The following is a 21,525-nucleotide window of genomic DNA, read 5'->3' as shown; positions in this document are numbered from 1 at the left end:
CACTTCCCTCTGCCTCTTTCTCTTCTGCTTCTGAGAGTTGGGCAGAAGGAAAGAGAGCGCATATCATATGGACCCAGGCAACATGTCTGGCTGGAGATGCTCGAATTAAAGCTGCGTGTCCTGTAGCAGAAACACTAAAAGTCTTGTTGTCATGGCTGGAAATTCTTATGAACTAAGTGACGTGATACATCGAACTTACTTGATGCACATCATTTCCACATGGATAAAATATTACATCAACACACCCCGCAAGAGGAATTTATTGCTCAAATGATGCTTTTTAATGGCTCAGGAGGCTTGATGGTGATTTCCCTCAAATTCATAATGAAAAATAGCACCAGATGAAAAGATGTGTGATATAGGAGAAATAAAAAAGAGTGATAAGAGTTTAATTGCAGATAATGGTGAGTGTCATTATTTCAGCATGTGGCTGAAATTCAGCAGACAATGTGTTACCTGATCCTAAATGAACCAATGATTATATCACTGAGACTTCAGCATCAAAATGAAATACAAAAATCATCAATATTCGGTCACATTTTATAACTTTAAAAGTAGAAACAGTAGACTCTGTTTGTATTCAATGGCAGAACAGTATGGATAGTTGAAAAGATTAATGAGGCAGAACTTTGAAAAGTTGTCATGCAGCTAAATTCCTTCACCCGTGTGTTGGATCCTATTCCAACAGCATTCTTTAAGAAGTAATTGACAGCCTTTGTCAGAGTGTACTGGACGGTTTTTAGCAATTACAGACCAATTAATGCTGATACAGGTGATGTCTCTGTACTTATGCTTTTGGATTCGACTGCATTTAAAAATATAGAGAATCCTTCTTGGCTTAAAAACTTGATTGATCTTTTTTTAACCATGTTAAATTGGTTCTCTACATAGTTAACTGGAAGACAGTATACTTAGCTAGATGAATAGCAATAGCAATAGATATGTTTTAGAACTTACTGAAGACAGATCTTCACTAAATCAATTTCCGTACCTGACTAATCTCCCACTTTATGTTAGAATAAATACTGTACATTAATTTAGAGGATTTCATGTCAATTATTTGTACTGTCATGGTTGAAAATGACTTATTCCCTCAGTTCTACTCTAGCTTGCACTTCTGCCACTTTTCTTGAAAAAAGAGCAAAATCTTGTTTGCTTCACCTAAAAGTGGACATAAATTAAGAGCCATAAATTCACATAAAAAGACTATACGCACAATCTAAATAAATTTAGAGAACATATGAAATAAAGCTACAAATGGAAGTATTGACATTATCTTTAGTTAATACAATATGTTTCCGTACTGCTCCGAATGTTATAGTTTGTCCTGGTCTGATTCTAAAAGCCAGCCTAAGGGCAGTGACCTACATAACGAAAGTGTCTCTATATGGGATATATGGGTTCCATGAGAGCCACTTTGTCCCTGCTGAATGGCAGAGCAACATGAATGAAACAAAACTTTCCAGGTATCTAAATCACCTTACATTTAGCTGAGTTCATGCATTTTTGTAATAGAATTGGTAACCAATACACTATATACCACTTACAAAGTGCCATTATGTGTTTCTGTGGAGCATTTATTTTCCATTAATGTTTGGGCACAAGCTTTTAGTTTTACATTTTGGATGATAGTTGAGCACATGGTCTGTGCTTTGACACGTGAGTTAGTCAGGGCTGTTGGGAGTTGCTGATATTGGGTCAGTCACTCAGATCTAATCCCTCCGTGCTAAAACTGTCACTTCTGAAAGGCAGGACGTTTTAGATGTGAAATCTAATGATGGACTTTGGGAGTTGATAGCACCCTGCTGGGCCTTTGCTAATCTAGTCGTGTGCAGAGAGAGAGGACAAGAGAGCTAATATTAATGCTCTGTAGTATTTACTCTCTATGTACACTGTTAAAAATAAAGGTGCCAGGGAGGGTTCTTTGGAGCAAGGCCATGGAAGAACCACTTTAGGTTCCCTGAAGAATCTTTTAATTTTATTTATTTATTTTTGGAAATGAGATGAATGAGTGTGATGAACCTTTTTAAAGCCTAAAGAACCTTCCATAAAAAGTCTGTTACAAACACCGATCAATCCCATTGTCACGATTGGGCCCTCCCAGTCCTGTCCATGTACGTTTGTTTTGGTTTAGCCCCCTCGTCTCCACCTGCTTTCCACTTGTCCCTTGTTTTCCATGTGTATTTAAGCCCTGTGTTTGCCCCTTGTGTTTGCAGGTCTTTTTTGGTGTTATATGCTGTGTTGGTTGTTCTAGTTACTGTTTGTTTGAACCTGCTTATTATTTGTCTGTCATGTCTGCCCCCCATTCAATCCGTGTTGGCTCTATGACCCTGGACTGTCTCGACCCTGATTTTGGATTTGCCCTTAATAAATCTCACTTATTTTCTCTTAAAGAGAAAAATACAGACCAAACAACTAATACTAAACATAATAGAATTTTCAGTATTTACTGTACCTTCTGCTTTTACAGCTTTCATTCTTTTGGGAGACTGTATGAATAATTTTCACACATTCAAAGTTCAGTCTTAGAAGATGGTTGCACTGTCTATTTCTTATGATCTAAGTATCCCAAACACATTCAGTGATGTTGCGCCTCCTTCCCAAAGCTTCTGTTTATTTAAAACTTTAGTAGTAGTGAAATACATCTATTTAGAATGTTTCATGAATGCCAACAGGCAGAGGTGTTTACAGACTGCAGCTCGGAAAAGATAACCATGTCACGAAATGAGCAGAGGCAACCTCTGTGGAATCCAGTCCAGTCCAGACAATATATTGACGTGATGGCACACTCCTCATTGGTGCACATCATTTTAAAACAAGACAATGATTATCTTTTCTCTCAGTGAAGGTTGAGTTACAACTCTGGACTGATACAACATGGAAGCGATGGATTGACACTGACTATTGATTAAATATTAAATTTAAATGTTGATTAGTTGGACATACTAGGCAATGTGGATACATATCGCTCAGTAAATATTATCCATTAAGTGTTCAGTCTAGCCAGAGTATACACAGTATACAATATTTGAAAATGTATAAAAGGAAATCTGGGGGATCCAGTTCTATAAGTGATCAGGTGCGATACTTAAACTTTTCAATATTTATACTAATATTCACTTTTCTTCAAGATTCTATAGACAATATTTTATTCAGTAAATCTCTGCTGTCGGAACAAAACCTCATATCTCCAAAATGGTAACTTTACAGGAGAAGGAAAAAACCTGCATTACTTTCAATATAAGTCAATGGAACTAGACTTTTTTCCAAGTCATTTAATCAAATCAAATAGATTTATTTTGATCCATCCTTTACGAAATTTATATACAATGTAAAGGCCAATATGCATTTTCAAATGATGTCAAAAACTGAAAATCGGAAAAAATGGAGATACGAGATTATGTTCCGACAGCAGCGAAATATTGCTTGTTCAAACCTCATTCTGTTCTGTATAGGCCGGCATATTCTTAGACCAACAGATGAAGGAAACTGTTTTAAAGGAGGGAGGATTGTAATAGGAGCACTGGGGTGTCAGGTGTGACTGTGTGGCAGTTGCAAATGATTTGGCTCACAGCAGGAGGGCCCTTTTGCAGAATTTAGCTTAGGGCCCCAGGGAGGTCAGGTCCAACTCTGTTAATGGGTGTTTTGACTGGAAGTTAAATAAATGAAGGGTGGTCTCAGTTCTCTAAGCCAGGAATCATTTAACAATCTTTAATCATTGAAAGTGTAATAAATTGGTGGAGAACCTTATTCCTAGGGGTTTGTTTTCTGGGTTCATATCAATAGAAGAAAGGTGGGATTTCATTCTGTTGGTTTTGGAACAGCAACCCCAGCAATGGTGATTGATCATCCACATGAGTGATGTCTTAGGAGGACATGATAATTGTTTTCGCTGTTCCGGAGTTGGCAGTGCTGTTGGAGTCATTAGGAGAGAATGAGAGTCATCTCCTCCATCTGTTTTGGGTTACTGCCTCTCTCTCACTGTCTCGATGTCTGTCTCGATGCCCTAAAAGGATCCATTCTTTCATTATATGTTTATGTGGTGGGTCATTGTGGGACAGGTTTGTTTTGAAGCTCTATTCGCAGCTGATGGAGATGTATCACCTCAGAGTCATTTCTGGCTCACTAGTTACTAATATCTTATGTTCTCTGACACAGGTGTCTTGTGTATCTGGAAAAGTAATTTGACTGTATTCATCAAATTCTGGATAAGGGAAGAAGATGTAAGAGCTCATGTTGAGAAGGGTTTGCTAATGTGCAAAACAAGTTCCAACTGAGGAATGCTGCCTCTGCTGCAGGACTTCTCACATTGCTTTTTCCATGGCCTCAAAAAAAGGGTTGGGTTCAGGAGATGATACATTGCTCGGGTCTGCTCAGATGAAAGCTTCCTTTTCTTATTTGATTTTTTCCTCAAAGAAAAATATTGTGTGTGAACATGCAGTGGCTAATGGCACGCATTACTGGTACTAAAGTAGACTGTGAGTTTGCAGGACCCGTGCTTCATTCATATTCCGCGGACCTTTTCAGCCTGTCTGAACCGTATGAAAATCCAGCCAGTGTGTAATCATGTCCATATACAGCTCTGAATACAAACAAACAAAACACACTCTCATACAGGCCTGTTTCAGATTCCATCTATCACTCTGAAACATACCTTTTCTAAGTAACTAAATGAATAGCTAAATTATTATCTAAAGCAATAACTAAATGTTGGGCATGTTAGATCGCTTCTTATTCAATACATCATTTTTGAAGTGCTTTTAATTTAGTATATTTATTGTGTCCATTATATGATCATTTTGTGTGATGATAATATCAATATCAAGCAGGAAATTATGCTAAGCTGTCAATAGTGCAATGCCTTCCTTTCTGCAATGCACTTAACTAAATGGTAGGCACCTGTGACTAATTGTGCACGTATTACCTGCAGGTGGTGAAAATCTATAAACCTGCTGAATCAGAGCCATTGTGTTGCACCGCTGAAAGCTGAGCTAGAAGAAGCCTAATGGTGAGAGGCTCTAATGGACAAAGTGGATGATCAGCTTGGAGCCAAATATTGTGCAATCCACTATAACATTACTCACAGTCTATAAACTACTGGAAAGAAGTTTACTCCTGTATAATCCAGGCTTTAAAACAGTAAACTGCCTTAGATTTCTTTCACCTTTATGTCTATGGGATTAAAAAACTTGTTTGGATTCTCGGCACAGCTGTATAACTGGAGAGCTGTGAACGGTTTGACTGCAGGGGCTTCTCATCCCTCCCCTTGCACCCCTCATTGCTGACTATCAGCTCAACGCATAGCAGTTCACATTCAGAAAGACAAGTCCTAATTAACCTGATAACAGAGTAAAGGGAAAATTATTTTATTTATGTTAATCACAAACATCCAGACCGATATCTATTCTGCCAGCAAAATGGTCTCTAGAGGGCCTGCAGAAAGAGGCTATTAACTGGTGGGCAGCTGAAAACCAAAGTAATCACAGTTGGAACTTAATGTGGACTAGTTTTTGGAATAAGCTTAGACCTAGGTGTTGCATGCTGTTTTGTGAACTGATAGTTACAGGATCAGAGCCAAATTTAGTTTATGTGGTTAATGTAAATTTAAAGGGCCCATGTCATGGAAACCTTATTTTTTTTACCTTTTTTTAAATAAGTCATTTGACTGTGGTTGTGATGTCACAACCATGAACACATTCACATATGGGTTCTTTAGTTTTCTTCATATTTTCTTCAGGCTTACGATTATACTCTTAGAAATAAAGGTGCAAAAAGGGTTCTTTGGAGTGGCACCATAGAAGGACCACTTTTGATTCTCTAAAGAACACTTCAGTGTAACAGTTTAGTTATTTTAATATTATTATTTATTTATTTACAGTCCATGTAATTTAAAGGTTCTACACAAAGGGGTAAGACAGCTTCATATGGCCTGTCACATATAAATAATCCAAAATATTTAAGAAACACTATGTGTTATTATTATTATTATTGTTGTTATTATTATTATTATCATTAGTAGTAGTAGTAGTAGTAAAAGTAGTAGTGATAGTAGTGAAAGTAGTTCTGGTTTGTGGTGACAAAAACTGATAATGAACATTGACTAAGATGTGCTTAAATGGGTGTATATGTTATAAAGTTAAAATTCATACTTGAAAAAAATGGGAGTTTTTTTTCTCTGCATTTTTTCAACCATCCCCTCCTTGAAAAAGACCACCTGGCTAGTGGGCCCCAGATCATTTGGGTTTCAGACACCTGTTCTGCACCAATTAAAGCTTTTTCACTGAAATGTCTGTCTAAGCCAAAACCATTTAGAAACAATAATAAAGTTTGTGGTTGTGTATTGTTTGCTGAAATGGTGTTTGAATCATTCAGTAGCTTTTAGGATTTTAGATGTGATTTAAAAACCAATCTGCCTTCTCCTTTAATTTAGCATGTCAATCACATAGCATAATTATAACACCCCCCATCCCCCCACCCCTTTACTTTGCCCTGTGCATTTAATGAGAAGAGATGGCTAGTGGGACAGACTTTAAGATGACAGAGCTGTCTGATTAGCCAGTGATCCTGACCTGGCTCAGTGTACCGTTCCTGTAAAGGTGCCCCTGGGTCAGGAGAAACGCAATGGCTTGTCATGCTCCAGTAGGCAAGACTTCGTCCTCCCAGGGCTCTGGATCCATAGAGTGCATCCGGTTCTGCATCTCTGCCTCTCCAGGTCTTTGTGAACACAATCTGAGGTGAGCATGGGGGGAAAAAGAGATGTTAGCCAGCTGTAGGAGGAACATGTTCTCGGCAAACACTTTCCAGCACTCTGGGGACTCCCGACAATGTCTTGCCAGTATTATTTTGCACTCGTACAAAAAGTACTAGTAGCATTACGAATGTTTCTTCTGTGGGAACAAAATGCACACTCAGGTATAGTTTCATATCAGAGCCTGTTGTACTATCAGCCTTTTAACAATAGTTTCATTGTTGGCAACACATCAAAAGCAATTTGTGTTTATAACAGTTGCTTGCTAAGTTTCTTTGATGCAGCAGTGTTTTATATGAAGCCTTTTAACACCTAATTTTCAGTCATTTGTACTGCAAAGCTCCTTCACCACAAAGGAGCAGACGTGAGCCACTGGGGAAGTGGCCTGTCTGTGAACTGTGTGCACAGATAGGATCAGTATATTTGGTATGCAGGGTGCAAATGAAAAAGCCTCATGAGTCACTTTAATACCTCTGCTCTGCCAAATATATAAGTTTATAATACCCTGCACATTAATTAAAGATGTAATTAGGTTGACTTTAAAAACTTCATTCATAAGTGCTAAATGGACTTTTTACAAATGCGTTTGCAACGCTGGGCTTTCTGTGCTTCACCAACTGTAACCAAGTAATAGAAATTATCAACAGTCTATTATTCATATACAGTTTATTGCACAGGAGCAATTCAAACTCTCATTTGTGAAAAACAGAATAGCTTTGTTTTAACTAACTGCCTAATGAGAGTGATACCGCATTAATCAACTTGCTGGACATGATATGCACACAAATTGACTATCGTATCGTTAAATCCCTCTACAACCGAAGTTGGGACGTTGTGTAAAACATAAATAAAAACAGAATACGATGATTTGCAAATCCTTTTCAACTTATATTCAATGGAATATACTACAAAGACAAGATATTTAATGTTCAAATGGATAAACTTTGTCTTTTGCAAATATTCACTCATTTTGACTTTGATGCCTGCAACACGTTCTGAAGAAGTTGGGACAGGGGCAACAAAAGACTGGGAAAGTTGAGGAATGCTCAAAAAACACCTGTTTGGAACATTCCACAGGTGAACAGGTTAATTGGAAACAGGTGAGTGTCATGATTGGGTATAAAGGGACCATTCCTGAAAGTCTCAGTGGTTCACAAGCAAGGGTGGGGCGAGGTTCACCACTTTGTGAACAACTGTGTGAGCAAATAGTCCAACAGTTTAAGAACAACGTTTCTCAACATGCAATTGCAAGGAATTTAGGGATTTCATCATCTACAGTCCATAATATCATCAAAAGATGTCGTGTCCTCCGGGCCAAAGAGGAAAAAGACTGTCCGGATTGTTATCAGCACAAAGTTCAAAAGCCAGCATCATCATCTGATGGTGTGGGGGTGTGTTAGTGCAGGCACCATTTTCAATATGTGTCTGTGAAGGCACCATTAATGCTGAAAGGTACATACAGGTTTTGGAGCAACATATGCTGCCATCCAAGCAACGTCTTTTTCAGGGACATCCCTGCTTATTTCAGCAAGACAATGCCAAGCCACATTCTGCACGTGTTACAACAGCGTGGCTCCCATTGAAAATGTGTGGCGCATTATGAAGTGCAGAATACGACAACGGAGACCCCGGACTGTTGAGCAACTTAAGTTGTACATCAAGCAAGAATGGGAAAGAATTCCACCTACAAAGCTTCAACAATTAGTGTCATCAGTTCCCAAACGCTTATTGAGTGTTGTTAAAAGGAAAGGTGATGTAACACAGTGGTAAACATGTTCCTGTCCCAACTTCTTTGGAACGTGTTGCAGGCATCAAATTCAAAATGAGTGAATATTTGCAAAAAACAATAAAGTTTATCCGTTTGAACATTAAATATCTTGTCTTTGTAGTGTAATCAATTGAATATAGGTTGAAAAGGATTTGCAAATCATTGTATTTTGTTTTTATTTATGATTTACACAACGTCCCAACTTCATTGGAATTGGGGTTGTATAAATGTGCATTATATTTGGCACACACACATACACACACACACACACACACACACACACACACGCACACACACTCACACACACACACACACACACACACACACACACAGTTGCTCTCTAATTTCCAGTAAAAGCAGTCATTAAATACAAGTTATTAATTGTTTCAGGATAGTTCCAAGGGTGTTAGATATAAGATAATCCACTTGCATAAAGTAGGGGAAAGTCAAAGGAAAATAAGTGAAAAACAGGAGTTTCCGTAATTAGAGTTCAAAAAATGATAACTTATAATATAGAGAAAATAAATGGGTCTCATAATATTTGTGCAGTACATGGTAGACCACCAATCAGATAAACAGTATGTAACACTTTCATCTTTGAGAGAGAGGAAAAAACAAGCTCCACTCTTGCTTCAGATCTGAAAAAAATATTTTACTGAGAAATAGACAAAACAGCAAATCAAAGCAAGAAGCTGCTGGTGTTCTCAGAACAATGAACTGACCTCACCATGAACCCAGACCTCAACATCACTGAATGTGTTTGGGATTACTTTTTGAGTATTGTGAGAAGCCGAAGATGCAACCAGCAAAGACTGAACTTTGGAGATGTGGAAAAATATTCCTGCAAGTTTCTTTAAAAAACTGAAAGCAGGTCTCCTGAAAAGCATTATGATAAAGGCAAAAAGAGTGGAATCAGACAGACACACACACACACACACACACACACACACACACACACACACACACACACACACACACACACACACACACAGACATATTCTAAACCTTTTGTCCTTGGGTCGTGGCCACTACTGGGGTGGGGTGGGGTGGGGGTTTGGGATGTTGGTGATGGGTAAGTGTGCTGGTCCCAGCAGTCATTGGGTCATTGGGTGGAAGGCTGGATACACCCATGACAAGTTGCCTGTTCAACGCAGTGGAGATAGACAGGCATATACATTTATACACACATTTAAACACTAGTGGAAACACTAAATACTAAATGTTACAAAAAAGAAATGATACCTAGCTGCTTTCTCTCAAACATATATTTTTCACTTTTTTCCCCACTGACACAACGGCACAAAAAACTTGAACCTAATGGCTGTTTTGACTTTGCATACACCTATGGAAATGGCACCTAAGCAAAGTTTTAAAACCATTTTTCTGAACAAACAAATGTTTACTGCCCAGATAAGCAGCTTTTTAAAATCTAATTTCCTCTTTTCCTTTTCCTGCTGTCTGTACTGTGTGTATAAATATGATAATACATTTTGGTACATTTAAAATAGTAAGTATCTTGTAGTAATCCCTACCTCCATATATCATCTTTAACTGGACTCATGACAAAGCTATGTGTTTGATTCAATTCCCATGATTGAGTTAATCCCAAATCTTTCCTAATGCAATTATCACCCTGCCCTTGCTTTTGTTCTATTACATTTTGTTCTTAATTCATTGATGCTGATGTGTGTGCAAAATTATTGGCCCATTTTTTTCTCATCTTCTGTTTCCACTGAAGGCATTATGATGCAGTGCAGTGCTGAAATGCTGTAGGCTACACAAGAACTGCCCAGCTGGTTCATCATCATTAGACTTTTTTTTCTATATTTTTCCAGATGGAAGATGGTAGCGGCACGGTGGCTAAAGCCCCAGACCCTGCGCTAACAGCTTTGGAGATGCAGGCGAGCGCCTAGACCTTTAAGCCTGTGCCCAGTGTGTGTGGCAGGTGTGAATGAGTTGAGCTGATCCATGCTGTTCTAGTTAATGGCTCTGAGCAAGACACCTAAGCCCATGTGCTCCATGAGTGTCTTTCAGTTTGTGGATATGAGTGATTTGAGATGGGAAAAAGTGCAATGAAAGAATCCTAATGGACCTGTCTAAACTGCAGAAACAAAAACCCCCTTCTTCGAATATTTAGTGTCACCCTGTGGAGGAAAGCAGACACTACAACCTGTTTTAGCGCTTTAATTCTCTACTATCCATGAATATCATTCACACTTACTTTATTGCTTTGTGCTTTAACATTGAGCTTTGTCATAGTTATCTTCCACAGCCAAGTAGTTTAACTCTGTGTACAGTTAGTTTCTAAAGGAACCATTCAAGTCCATACAGTCCATATATAAAAAGTAAGCTGCAAAACAGCCTGTTTTGAATAATTGAATAATAATTTTTTTGATGTCACAACATCCAACAGGTATACACATACCTGCCCATTCAGCCTCCAGCATTGTGGCCCAGCCCATTCACACTGAAGTTATAAGGAGTGTTTCAGTCTGGAATGAACCTTAATTTATGGAGTTAATGCAGCTTTAGCAAAATAATTGCAACAGAATAGTACAGTTACTAATGAAACGTACTGAAGATGTTTTCTTAAGAACCATCCCAGTGACTTGAGGGAACCTTCCAATTGACAAGTTTTTCTGAGTGTTCAGTGAAGACAGTCAGAACAGTGATCATTTACATATATCAGTCTTAAAGGCAGAGTGATGAAAACAGCCTGTTTAATTCTAAGGGATGAAGAGAGGCAGAAAATTGTCCCATAAAAAATAATTATAACTGTTTTTGGAACATAAAACCACACAAATATACATTGACCTCATATTTATATATATAAGCTATCAGTCCTTTGAGAAATGAGCATGTTGTCTGTGTCAAGGTGCAAACTTGCCATATTAGAAGGATCTTGCTTTTTACTATTCAAACCTGTAAACCTGAATAAACAATTAACAAAAGTACTACCTCAGGAATAATGTCTTTGTGTTTTAAATTGCTGGATCACTCCAAAGCATTTCTGGCCTTTTAACCACCTTTGGAGAAGTAACAGTGGAAACATACATACGTACATACATTATCTTGAAAGATCCTAAACCTTTTGAGCTACAGAGTCTAACTCCCATTTTACCTCTTATTCTGTCCTGATTTCTGTTTGAATGAATATAGAGAATGTTTTTGATTTTTGAATTGGCACTGTGGGCTATCTGCTCTGAGGAGCACTGTCAATGACCCCGCTGCTTTCTTATGCTCTAATCAGAGAGGAGTAAAGCAGAACCAGTGTTATCTCTGTGTTTACGTACACACGCTCGCTCTCTGGCCTGTTCTTTGCTGCAGCCATGAGAGACGCGGCATGCTGTGCCAGACAGACCACCAGTGAGAGAGCTTCTGTCAGCCTTACTTCAGCTTAAGTCCGAAGATCACATTGCAACATTAGCCAGATTTGAGTTTACTGCATAAGGTAAGTCTCTAATTCTCCAATACAGTAAGCTGCTATGAGGCTTGTCTTTTTAGTTCATGAACAGATTGATGGGGAATATTATAAAGCAAGATCTTTTAGATCATACAGTCAAGTCTATCCAAAAGGAGGAGCCATTTTGGGTCATTTTTTGGTCATTTTTGTGGAAATCTTGCTTTGTGAAATAAAGTCTCTAAATGTACATCTACAGAGCATACCGACAATTGTCAGTAAGAGTAAACAGTGAACAGTAAACAGTAAGAGTAATCAGCAGCTGGCCATCTGGTCAGTGATGGTCCCATTGATGAATGGGGTAGAGGGTGGTGATAAATCGTGCAGCAACAGATGAGCCACAGTCTGTAATTGTAAACCTACAAAGTGCACTTTTGGTAAGTGTTTGTAAGTGTTCCATCTGTACAGTAAGCGCTCATGATGGCTACTGAATCTAAATCTTAATGAAGACAAGGCAGAAATACTCATAACTGGTCATGAAGCAAAAAAAAAAAGTAGACATTAGAAATGTTGGTGATTTAAATAATATATTAATAACACTACTATATATGGAATATAGCACAGGTGAGAGTCTACATCTTCATGCTTTTGTTTTTTGACTTACAATGTATTGCTCACAGGGCTTCCTCCAACTACAACCAATAAACTGTAACTTGTGCAAAATGCAGCAGCAAGAACACTAACACATACCAAAAAAGATCATATTAGATCAGTTTTGGCAGAATTCCTGTGGCTGCCTATTATTCTTGTTTGAATCTCTTCATGGTAGAGCACCTTCATTCATCTTTGAATGCCTGATAAACTATGTTCCGAATGATGTCTTTACATCATCTAGTACTAGCCTTCTCCATATCTCAAATATAAAACTTAAAAGAGGGGTGAATCAGTCTTTTGTTTTATATTCCCATAGTGAAATTAAATATTTTTCAACTTCTTTTCATCACTGATTTTAAAAAACAGCTAAAACGTTTTCTCCAGTTTTACTAGCTTGCATTACTTTTCTTACTCTTTTATTTATTATTATTATTATTTTTTTTCATTACTGTTTTTATTTTTTGAACGTTTTTATATTTGTTATATCATGCCATTTATTTCTTTTCTTATCATATGTTTCATTGCATTACACTGTAAAACACTTTTAACCACTTAAACCCTAGATTAATTATTCAGTTATTAATACAGTATGAATTCTTCAGTATTTACTAAGAAGTACTGTATGGTAATGCTTTATTTTGGTTTATGCCTTCTGTTTAAGGAGTTAAAAACAAGGTGAGCATCTATTAAGGACCAGAGTGAAGTGTTACCACACCAACAATTCATAACTGGTTTAATAACTAAATATTAAACCTGCAATTTAAGGGAATAATGTATGAAAAATACTATATAAATAAAATTTCTTCTTCTTTTTTTATTATTTTTCTTATTATTACTGTTAGGTACAAGGTATATGTACCTAATACACTGTGAACTCAGTGTAAAGTCTGAGATGTCTGTTGTGTCTTCCTGAGTTTGTGTCCGCTTGTCACACTTCGCTCTGCCTGTAAATGAGGGATCTAATGTGACCGTCGAACATGAGTCCTGGCATGAGCTGTTGTGGTTCTTTATGTATTTGTCTGGTAAATACTGTCTCTCACTCTCTCTCTTTCACTCTATTTTGTGTTGATGTGGGCATTATTAGTGCGTCTGTGTTTGCTTGTTTGCACTTTAAAGGCAAAAACACAACTGTCTCTTTCAGCTGAGCTTATTTGCCTTTCCAATGTTGGTGCAGCCACTATCCATTATTCTGCCTGCTTGGCGGTGCAGCCGACGTAGCTGATATGAATTCATGCTGCTTTGTACAAATAACTCATGCTACAGAATGTACATAAACCATTGGCTCTGAATAATTGTCTGTGACCTGCTTTCATACCACATTGAACTGAAAATGAAATGAGAAGAAACACTGGAAAATAAAAAAGACTAATTACTGCTAGCTGTGCAGTTAAGCCAGTCCATTGTCCAGCAAGCCAGTCCATTGTTCAACTAAAATGATCTTGGCAGGTGGCTTTCACTGTTTATAGCAGTATTATTACTTTGTTCATAGATTTTAATTAAGTGGTTTTTCCAAAGTGACGGGAGAGAACATGGTGTCGTGTGTGGTGGTCACTGTGTTGGTTCTGTTGCTGGTGAGGTCAGCTCATAGTCAACATATGGCAGAGGAGCCCTGCTCAGTCCAAATCCTCGTTCCAGGACTCAAAGGTACACCATACGGCACAACATATTGACAAACATAAGTAAAAAGCATAAGTGTTAGTGGTAGTCCAGCAATTTCACTATGAAGAGGTTAAAGGTTCACTTGTAGCTGAGGGCTAAATGCTACCATTAAACCCTTGAGCAATGCATTCTTCCATAAGTTTGTACTGGGCGGGAAACTGTCCCTGGCCATCATAAATCGCTTTGGGCAAAAGGCGTCAGCTAAATGTAAATGACCCCAACACTGCATCAGCTAAATGTAAATGTGTACTTCCATCTGGTACAGCAGTGAAATAGCAGGCGAACTGGAGTTCGTACTCAGATGGCAGCTTGGAACAATGTTATGTTATGAAATGCAACTGATGAGTGCAATGGCCTTCAAAATAAAGTATGTGTGTTCTCACAGGAGAAGCAGGAGAAAAGGGAGAAAAAGGGGCACCTGGCAGACCTGGAAGAGTGGGACCACCTGGAGATACAGGTACTGTTAGCAAAATACATTTTATGGCCTTAATAGAACCTTGCATGTCCAAACTGTAACCTTATAAGAGAAAAACATTCTTATTTGTAACATATGTTAATGTTTTGCATTTGACCCCTACTGCATAACACTTATATGGCCAAAACATGACATGACAAATGTCATGTTCTGTCTTGAGATGTCACAACAGATTATGGCCAGTAATATAAAAGCAGCATGTTATTATTATTGACATGTGTCATGACAGATGACATCCAGTTTGACAGTCTATGTGACATTGGGGCATTCATGGGCTGGAGGTTAGGGAAACGGCCTTGTGACTGGAAGGTCGCCGGTTCGACCCCCAGAGCCGACAGCACGTGACTGAGGTGTCCTTGAGCAAGACACCTAACCCCCAACTGCTCCCCGGGCACTGTGGATTGGGCTGCCCACCGGTCTGGGCAAGTGTGCTCACTGCCCCCTAGTGTGTGTGTGTGTGTGTGTGTGTGTATGTATGTGTGTGTTTGTGTGTGTGTGCTCACTAGAGTGTATGTGGATGGGTTAAATGCGGAGGTGAAATTTCCCTGTTGTGGGACTAATAAGGGTCACTTAATCTAATCTTAATGCTACTTTTTACTAATTGATCATTAGCATATTTCTTATGACAGACATATCAAATCAACCCCTTTATAGCAACTAAAAGAAGTGTCATAAACATGTCAAGAGATATGTCATTTCATCATGACAGTTAATTTTTAAAGATATTTTAATGTATCTAGATTTAATTTTAAACCATTTCTATTGGTCATTTCTCCATTGGTCATAAAATGGGTAACATTTTATAGTCACTTTTATAGTCTCTTTTATAGTTTATATAGTTTTATAGTTACACTTTTATAACACTTTTATAGTCCCTTAAGCTCTAGATATTGGCCAGGTAAATGTGAGGTTCAAAGTACTAGGTCAGAGGTCACTAATAGGTGGCCCTTGGTCCAGACCCAGACGTTGTCCTATGCGGACCTGAACCTATAACCAATAAACTAGGGAGAATTATTTCATTTTTGACGGGGTGGTCCTATTTTAATCAGCGTAGCTTTTCTGGTCTTTATGGTAGTTTTAACGGCCTGGGAAACTCACAGACCCATCACATGCGTTGTAAATATCACATGTGATGCTACTCAGCCAATTAGATCTGAGCATTATGATGTGCATGGAGACTGGAGTGTGTGATGCACACAGGGGAGAGATGAGGCGAGACAGCATTTGGAGAAGAAAGTGAGGCAGAGGGAGGTTATTTCACATGATGTGATTTAAAAAGAAAAGAAAAAAACGACAATGAATATTGTTGAAATATTTCTGAATTGCACTTTATTTGACAGTCATTTGTTGACTGTACAAGATAATGATACCTACTAGGCTACTTCAGTATATGGCACTAAATCATGATGATTCATTATGATGTTCCGGACCTTTGTCTGAGGAAATTTTCTCTAATGGGACCTTACTGCATTTTAATTAAAGACCCCTGTACTAGGTAATTATATTGGTTAACATGATGGTAAATTTCAAGATTAACAAGCCTAACTAAGTCTAACTAAATCACACTAAAATGCCGAGCAGGATCTAGCTATTTTTGGGAAAGTATGTGGTACAGACTCCACAGTACAGTGTAAATATTCAGATTCAGATTCAGATTCCTTTATTGATCCCAGGGGGAAACTGCAGTTGTTACAGTTGCAGCCATTTATGTAAAAATAAACACTTTACTAATAATTATGGGCAAATAGTATAGGATAGTTGTTTGATGTAAAAATATTCTACATGGATAATACATGGATTGTACAAAAAGTCTCATCTATAGGTTTTACCTCTTTATCATCTACAAAGAACCCTGAATCTAGACTGTAAAAGAAAGCAATGCTTCTTACTGTGGTTTTACTGAGTCCTTACCATTTACTTTAGAAAACTGTATTTGTATTTTGAGCTGTCATTATATGCCACATAGCTACCCAGAACTTTAAGATAATCTGATCAGATAATCTGATTAAATCAGCACTTTTCTGCTTAAAACGTGACATGAAATTTAGCATGAGAATATTTGCACTTAGCACTTTTAAATATTTATGAGGTACTTTACTATGTTCTTTATCAGTTTAGTATCTAGAACCTGTAATTTCGGTTTAATTTAGTCAGACTCTTTTGGTACTTATGATCATGTAACGTAAAACAAAAATTACACAGCAGTTTAGTTTACCATTCACTTAAAATATGCCGAATTAACTCAAACTGCAGTCCTTATGTCATTACCGAAACATAAAGAATTGAAGTCCACAATCAGATATTTATTTGAAGTGAGACTACATTCCTGTTCTTCATGGCCACATGGTGAGTAGTTAGATCCCAATGTTTTGAAGTAAAAAAAAAACAAAAAAAACCTTACCCTGTTGGGTCAGTGTGATCACCACAATACTTACCTAGTACTGTAAGTTCCTCACACTTACCTGGTTAATGGAACTGGGGACTGTAGAGGAAAATGTTCACACAATGTAAAAGGCAACTGACATTTTCAAATGGTTAAAAAACCAAAAATTAAAGCAAATAGCAAAATAAGGTTTTGTTGTTGTTTTGATGGCAACGATATGTACAACTAAAGCAAAAGCATAGTCTGTCTAGAGCCAGAAGTGTCAGTGGAATTCTACTGATAGACCACATGACCACAAGTTTCTGCTGGGTTTCATCACGCTCAGGGAGTGCAGACCTACAGAATGTTTTTGAGTTCAAAGGTCATCTGGGTACATTGGCCAGAATGCAGTAATGATGACAAGTGTTTACTGCAGCTGTAATGAGGATTAAGTGATGCTTTACTAGGGGAACATAGAGAGAGAAGCCTGCCCATTTCCTTGAATTTAGTTCTGCATTACAGTAACCCTTGACCTTCATTGAAGTTTTTACACTTTGATTTGTACTTTAATGATGAATTTTGAGCAATGTTTTAATCCTTTAGGGCCTCCTGGACTCAAAGGACAAAAAGGCATCATGGGACATTATGGAAAAATGGGTCCGTCTGGATTCAAAGGTAAAGTAGGCTACTGAAGAAAGTGCAATCCAGACAGTAATTAGTCTTCTGTGTTTTCAAAGTCTTCACAACTGCACTTGACCTTTTAACAGGTTTAAAAGGTGATATGGGAGAACCAGGACCAAAAGGCTCGGACGGAGACCCAGGTAAGCGCTATAAATACACACACACACACACACACACACACACACACACACACACACACACATATATATATATATATATATATATATATATATATATATATATATATATATATATATATATATATACACATATAAACATTTTATAGAGTTTGAATTGGAAACACTTTAGTTTGACCTTGCCACATAATGCTGACATAACCATGACAAAAACTTGTCAAGGCAAATGTCATATGCTGTCATCAATTGTCACAATACATTTCACCCTGTAAGATATCAGTGGCACGCTACTAATAACTATCAGATAAATTACATCATGACTGTTCCCTAATTGCCCTCTATTTCATAATGTATTTCTTATGATAGATCTCCTCAAACAATGTATCATACATGTCATGACAGATGTGATTGTTTCTCATGACAGATTGTGTTTAAAGACATAACAATGTGACGTTATCAACTGCCATGACAACTGTCATGCTAGGTGATGTCATTATTGTTTTCTCACATTTGTCGAGAATGCATCATAAATGTTTCATGAGCAATGTAATAAAAGCTTTCATGACAAATATAACCTAAACATATGACCATATTCAGTACCTGCCATAAGTTCTTAAAGTATTGTAATCAGGGAGAAATTATTCATTACTCTTATTTGGACTGGGTTAGGTTATCAGAGGGATGGCTGTAATGATATTTTACACTGTAGAGAGTGCTGAGTTTGGTGAAAAACAGTAGGTACTTCGGCCTGTAATCTCAAGTAATGCTTTCAGATGTGATGAAGCTCATGAGCCTAGTTTGTATCTCACTCAATCAAAAGATTTCCCCACACGTATGAGCCGTTTTAGCACTTTCAGCACTATTAAGGAAGACATTTTTTTTACTAAATATTGTGATTTGATATTCCGCTTGTCTCCTCAGGGCTCCCCTGTGAGTGTGCACCTTTACGGAAGATGATCGGTGAAATGGACAATCATGTGGCGCAGTTAAGCAATGAGCTGAAGTTCATTAAAAATGGTATGTTCTTGAAATGCACCACAGCACAAAGCTTTACACCCACACCCCCTTCTCTCAACCCATATAAAGCAAACCCTGATGAAACCTGATCCTAGTGTTTTCCTTGCTTTAATACAACTGATTCAACAGTTCATGCAATGATGTAGCCCTCCAGGAATGCAGTTAGACACCCTAGATACAGAGGGAAGATACAGAAACACAAGGTTATCTTCAATTATAAATATTTTGATAAGGATGATGACATAAGCTTATCATCTACTTTATTAGGAACACCAAACTCTACCTACACCCACTGGCCACTTTATCAGGTCCTGCTTACCTTATAGGTCCAACACAATCACAGACTGGAGCTCTTTTGTTGTCTTGCATCTGTCAGCCACGCTCACCTCCAGTCATCATTGGTCACTGGTTTGAGCACAGGACCACTGTCCATATATTCAGTTAGTAGACCATTCTGGACACAGTACTGACACTAACACGGTGATGGCATGTTCCTGTTCCTCTGATGGGCTACTGGTACAAGTGTATCAGGCACAGTGGTGTTGCATTTTTTTGTGTCACTGGTGGGTTGAGAGTGGTCCACTATTGAAAAAATATTCATCCAAGAGCTTGTTATTCATGAAGGACTAGAGCATGGTTAAGACCTGTTTCACACATACTACTTTTGTGTGACATGAGCAATACAACAGCATGTATGCTATAGCTTACATGTGTTGACCATTCACACAAACAGCATTTGCGCTGCAGAGCAATACAGGACACAAGTTCTACAGACATCTTCCAAATGGACAGTCAAATAAGTTACTTTGTTTGATAAAAATATAATTTGTAAAAGCGCACAGTACATTTGTTTACCCCTGGCAGATCTCGGAGTAGTGACTGGGCAATTACTTCAACCCTGGAAGACCAACAGGGAAATGTTTATGCAGCACAAAATGTTCAGTCAGTATTTTGTTTTGGTAGCAGTCATTAATTGTAGATTTTGCATCTTTTGAAGCTTTATATTTGGTTTTCTGATGTTTTCATTGGATGTCATAGTTTATTTCACTGTAATTTGCTATGTGGAACAGGGAAAAAATAGGCTTGATGCCTAATTTCTAAATGCCATGCCATAACACTGTGTGAATGCTCTGTTAATATGAGTGCCAAAATGAAAAGCAGGATGTTCTATTATGCTCACACCATGTAGTGGTAGTATGTGTGAAACAGGCCCCACACAAATTGTAAATGAGCAGATGACTTACAATCTCTAACTGCATACCAGCATAGTGGAGGTACACAGTAAAGGTTATCTAAGTGGCCAGTGCATACGTATTAAGGGTTAAAGCCCATTCTTACCCAATTCTAATTTTTCTGTACTTACCACTAGCTCATCGGCTGATCTTCTGGCACTTTAATTGAATTAGGTATGCTGGAAAAACATGCAATGATGTGGCCCTCCAGGAATGCAATTTGCCACCCTGGTACAAAGGGAAGATACACAAACACAAGCCTGCTATCTTCAATTACAAATATTTTCCTTCAGATGATTATATAAGATGGCCCTTTCCTACAAAAAACATTTTGCAAACTAACAAAAGCAGTTAGTCAACCAATACATCTTTTTTTGGTCACTTCTACAATGCATTATTGTGTACGCTGGGTGCTGCATTGTGATTACAGAAATACAAGTGCTCACTTTTCAGCACTGCCCTCCCCCGCAGCTGTCGCTGGCGTCAAAGAGACAGACAGCAAGGTGTATCTACTGGTGAAGGAGGAGAAGCGGTACAGAGATGCTGAGCTGTACTGCCAGGGCAGGGGTGGGCACCTGGCCATGCCCAAAGATGCTGCTGCCAACAGGGCCATCGCCGGGTACATCACAGAGGCCGGCCTTAGTAGAGTGTACATCGGCATTAATGACCTGGAGAGCGAGGGCCACTTTGTGTACGTGGAGCGCTCGCCTATGAGCACCTTCAGCAAGTGGAGGGAAGGAGAGCCCAATAACGCCTATGAGAATGAGGACTGTGTGGAGCTGGTGTCTTCAGGGGAGTGGGTGGACGTGGCCTGCTCTCTCACCATGTACTTTGTGTGTGAGTTTGACAAAGACCGGATTTGAACATCACCAGATTTGCTGGTCTCGAAGTGGGACATAAATGACAAGAAGGTCTTTTTTGCAGCCTTATAATGCGAGTGTGTAATTACTTTAACAGGACTACATTTAATGGGCAATGAGGGCAATCATTTCATACAGAATGACAAGTAAGGATATTTCTTTTCAGGGAAATGTAAAGTTATATGCAAAAGTTTGGGTGTCAAATTACATGTTTTGTTGATTTTGTAAGTAAAAGTGAGTTAACACACCAACAATTACTGTTTATTTGATGAATTTTACATATGGTGAAAAAAAATTAAATGTGGCCTGTGCAAAAGTTGTGGTACATTTTATTAATTTTTTCCCAATCTGTTAAAAATATGCAAAATGCCACATTTAAGCTTGTGCCCTGTAGAGGATGTGTTAAATTATTTCCACTTAGAACAAATCATTTGACTGAGGGTGTTTAAGCTTTATGTATATGACTGTTATCACCTTATACCTTCTTTATTAATAGTACACTGTCACTGTATTATTAAGGTACACTCTTTCA

The 21,525-nt window shown here is 38.1% G+C and overlaps 1 protein-coding gene across 2 annotated transcripts; it reads left to right on the top strand.

Annotated features, from left to right (window-relative positions):
- Nucleotides 1–11,817: 11,817 nt before the first annotated feature.
- Nucleotides 11,818–20,996, top strand: colec11 (collectin sub-family member 11). 2 transcript variants are annotated; one of them, XM_017694453.2, is made up of 7 exons: nucleotides 11,818–11,967; nucleotides 14,086–14,214; nucleotides 14,615–14,686; nucleotides 17,670–17,741; nucleotides 17,834–17,887; nucleotides 18,806–18,901; nucleotides 20,587–20,996. In XM_017694453.2, exons 2-7 carry the CDS (start codon nucleotides 14,100–14,102, stop codon nucleotides 20,994–20,996), a joined length of 819 nt encoding a protein of 272 aa, XP_017549942.1. In that variant the 5' UTR covers nucleotides 11,818–11,967; nucleotides 14,086–14,099. The 2 variants fall into 2 exon arrangements, with proteins under 2 accessions (XP_017549942.1, XP_017549943.1); XM_017694454.2 differs by having other exon boundaries at nucleotides 14,060–14,214.
- Nucleotides 20,997–21,525: the final 529 nt, after the last annotated feature.

This window comes from Pygocentrus nattereri, chromosome 10 (genome assembly GCF_015220715.1).
Source record: "Pygocentrus nattereri isolate fPygNat1 chromosome 10, fPygNat1.pri, whole genome shotgun sequence".
Lineage (NCBI taxonomy): Eukaryota > Metazoa > Chordata > Actinopteri > Characiformes > Serrasalmidae > Pygocentrus > Pygocentrus nattereri.
This window is presented reverse-complemented; position numbering and strand designations above follow the sequence as displayed.

Bases quoted from the DNA above. Each gene is read 5' to 3' on its own strand.
- colec11 (XM_017694453.2), top strand. From the start codon at position 14,100: ATGGTGTCGTGTGTGGTGGTCACTGTGTTGGTTCTGTTGCTGGTGAGG. The intron at 14,687-17,669 runs GTACTGTTAGCA...TTAATCCTTTAG, and splicing joins GGGACCACCTGGAGATACAG to GGCCTCCTGGACTCAAAGGA. The intron at 18,902-20,586 runs GTATGTTCTTGA...CTCACTTTTCAG, and splicing joins GCTGAAGTTCATTAAAAATG to CACTGCCCTCCCCCGCAGCT.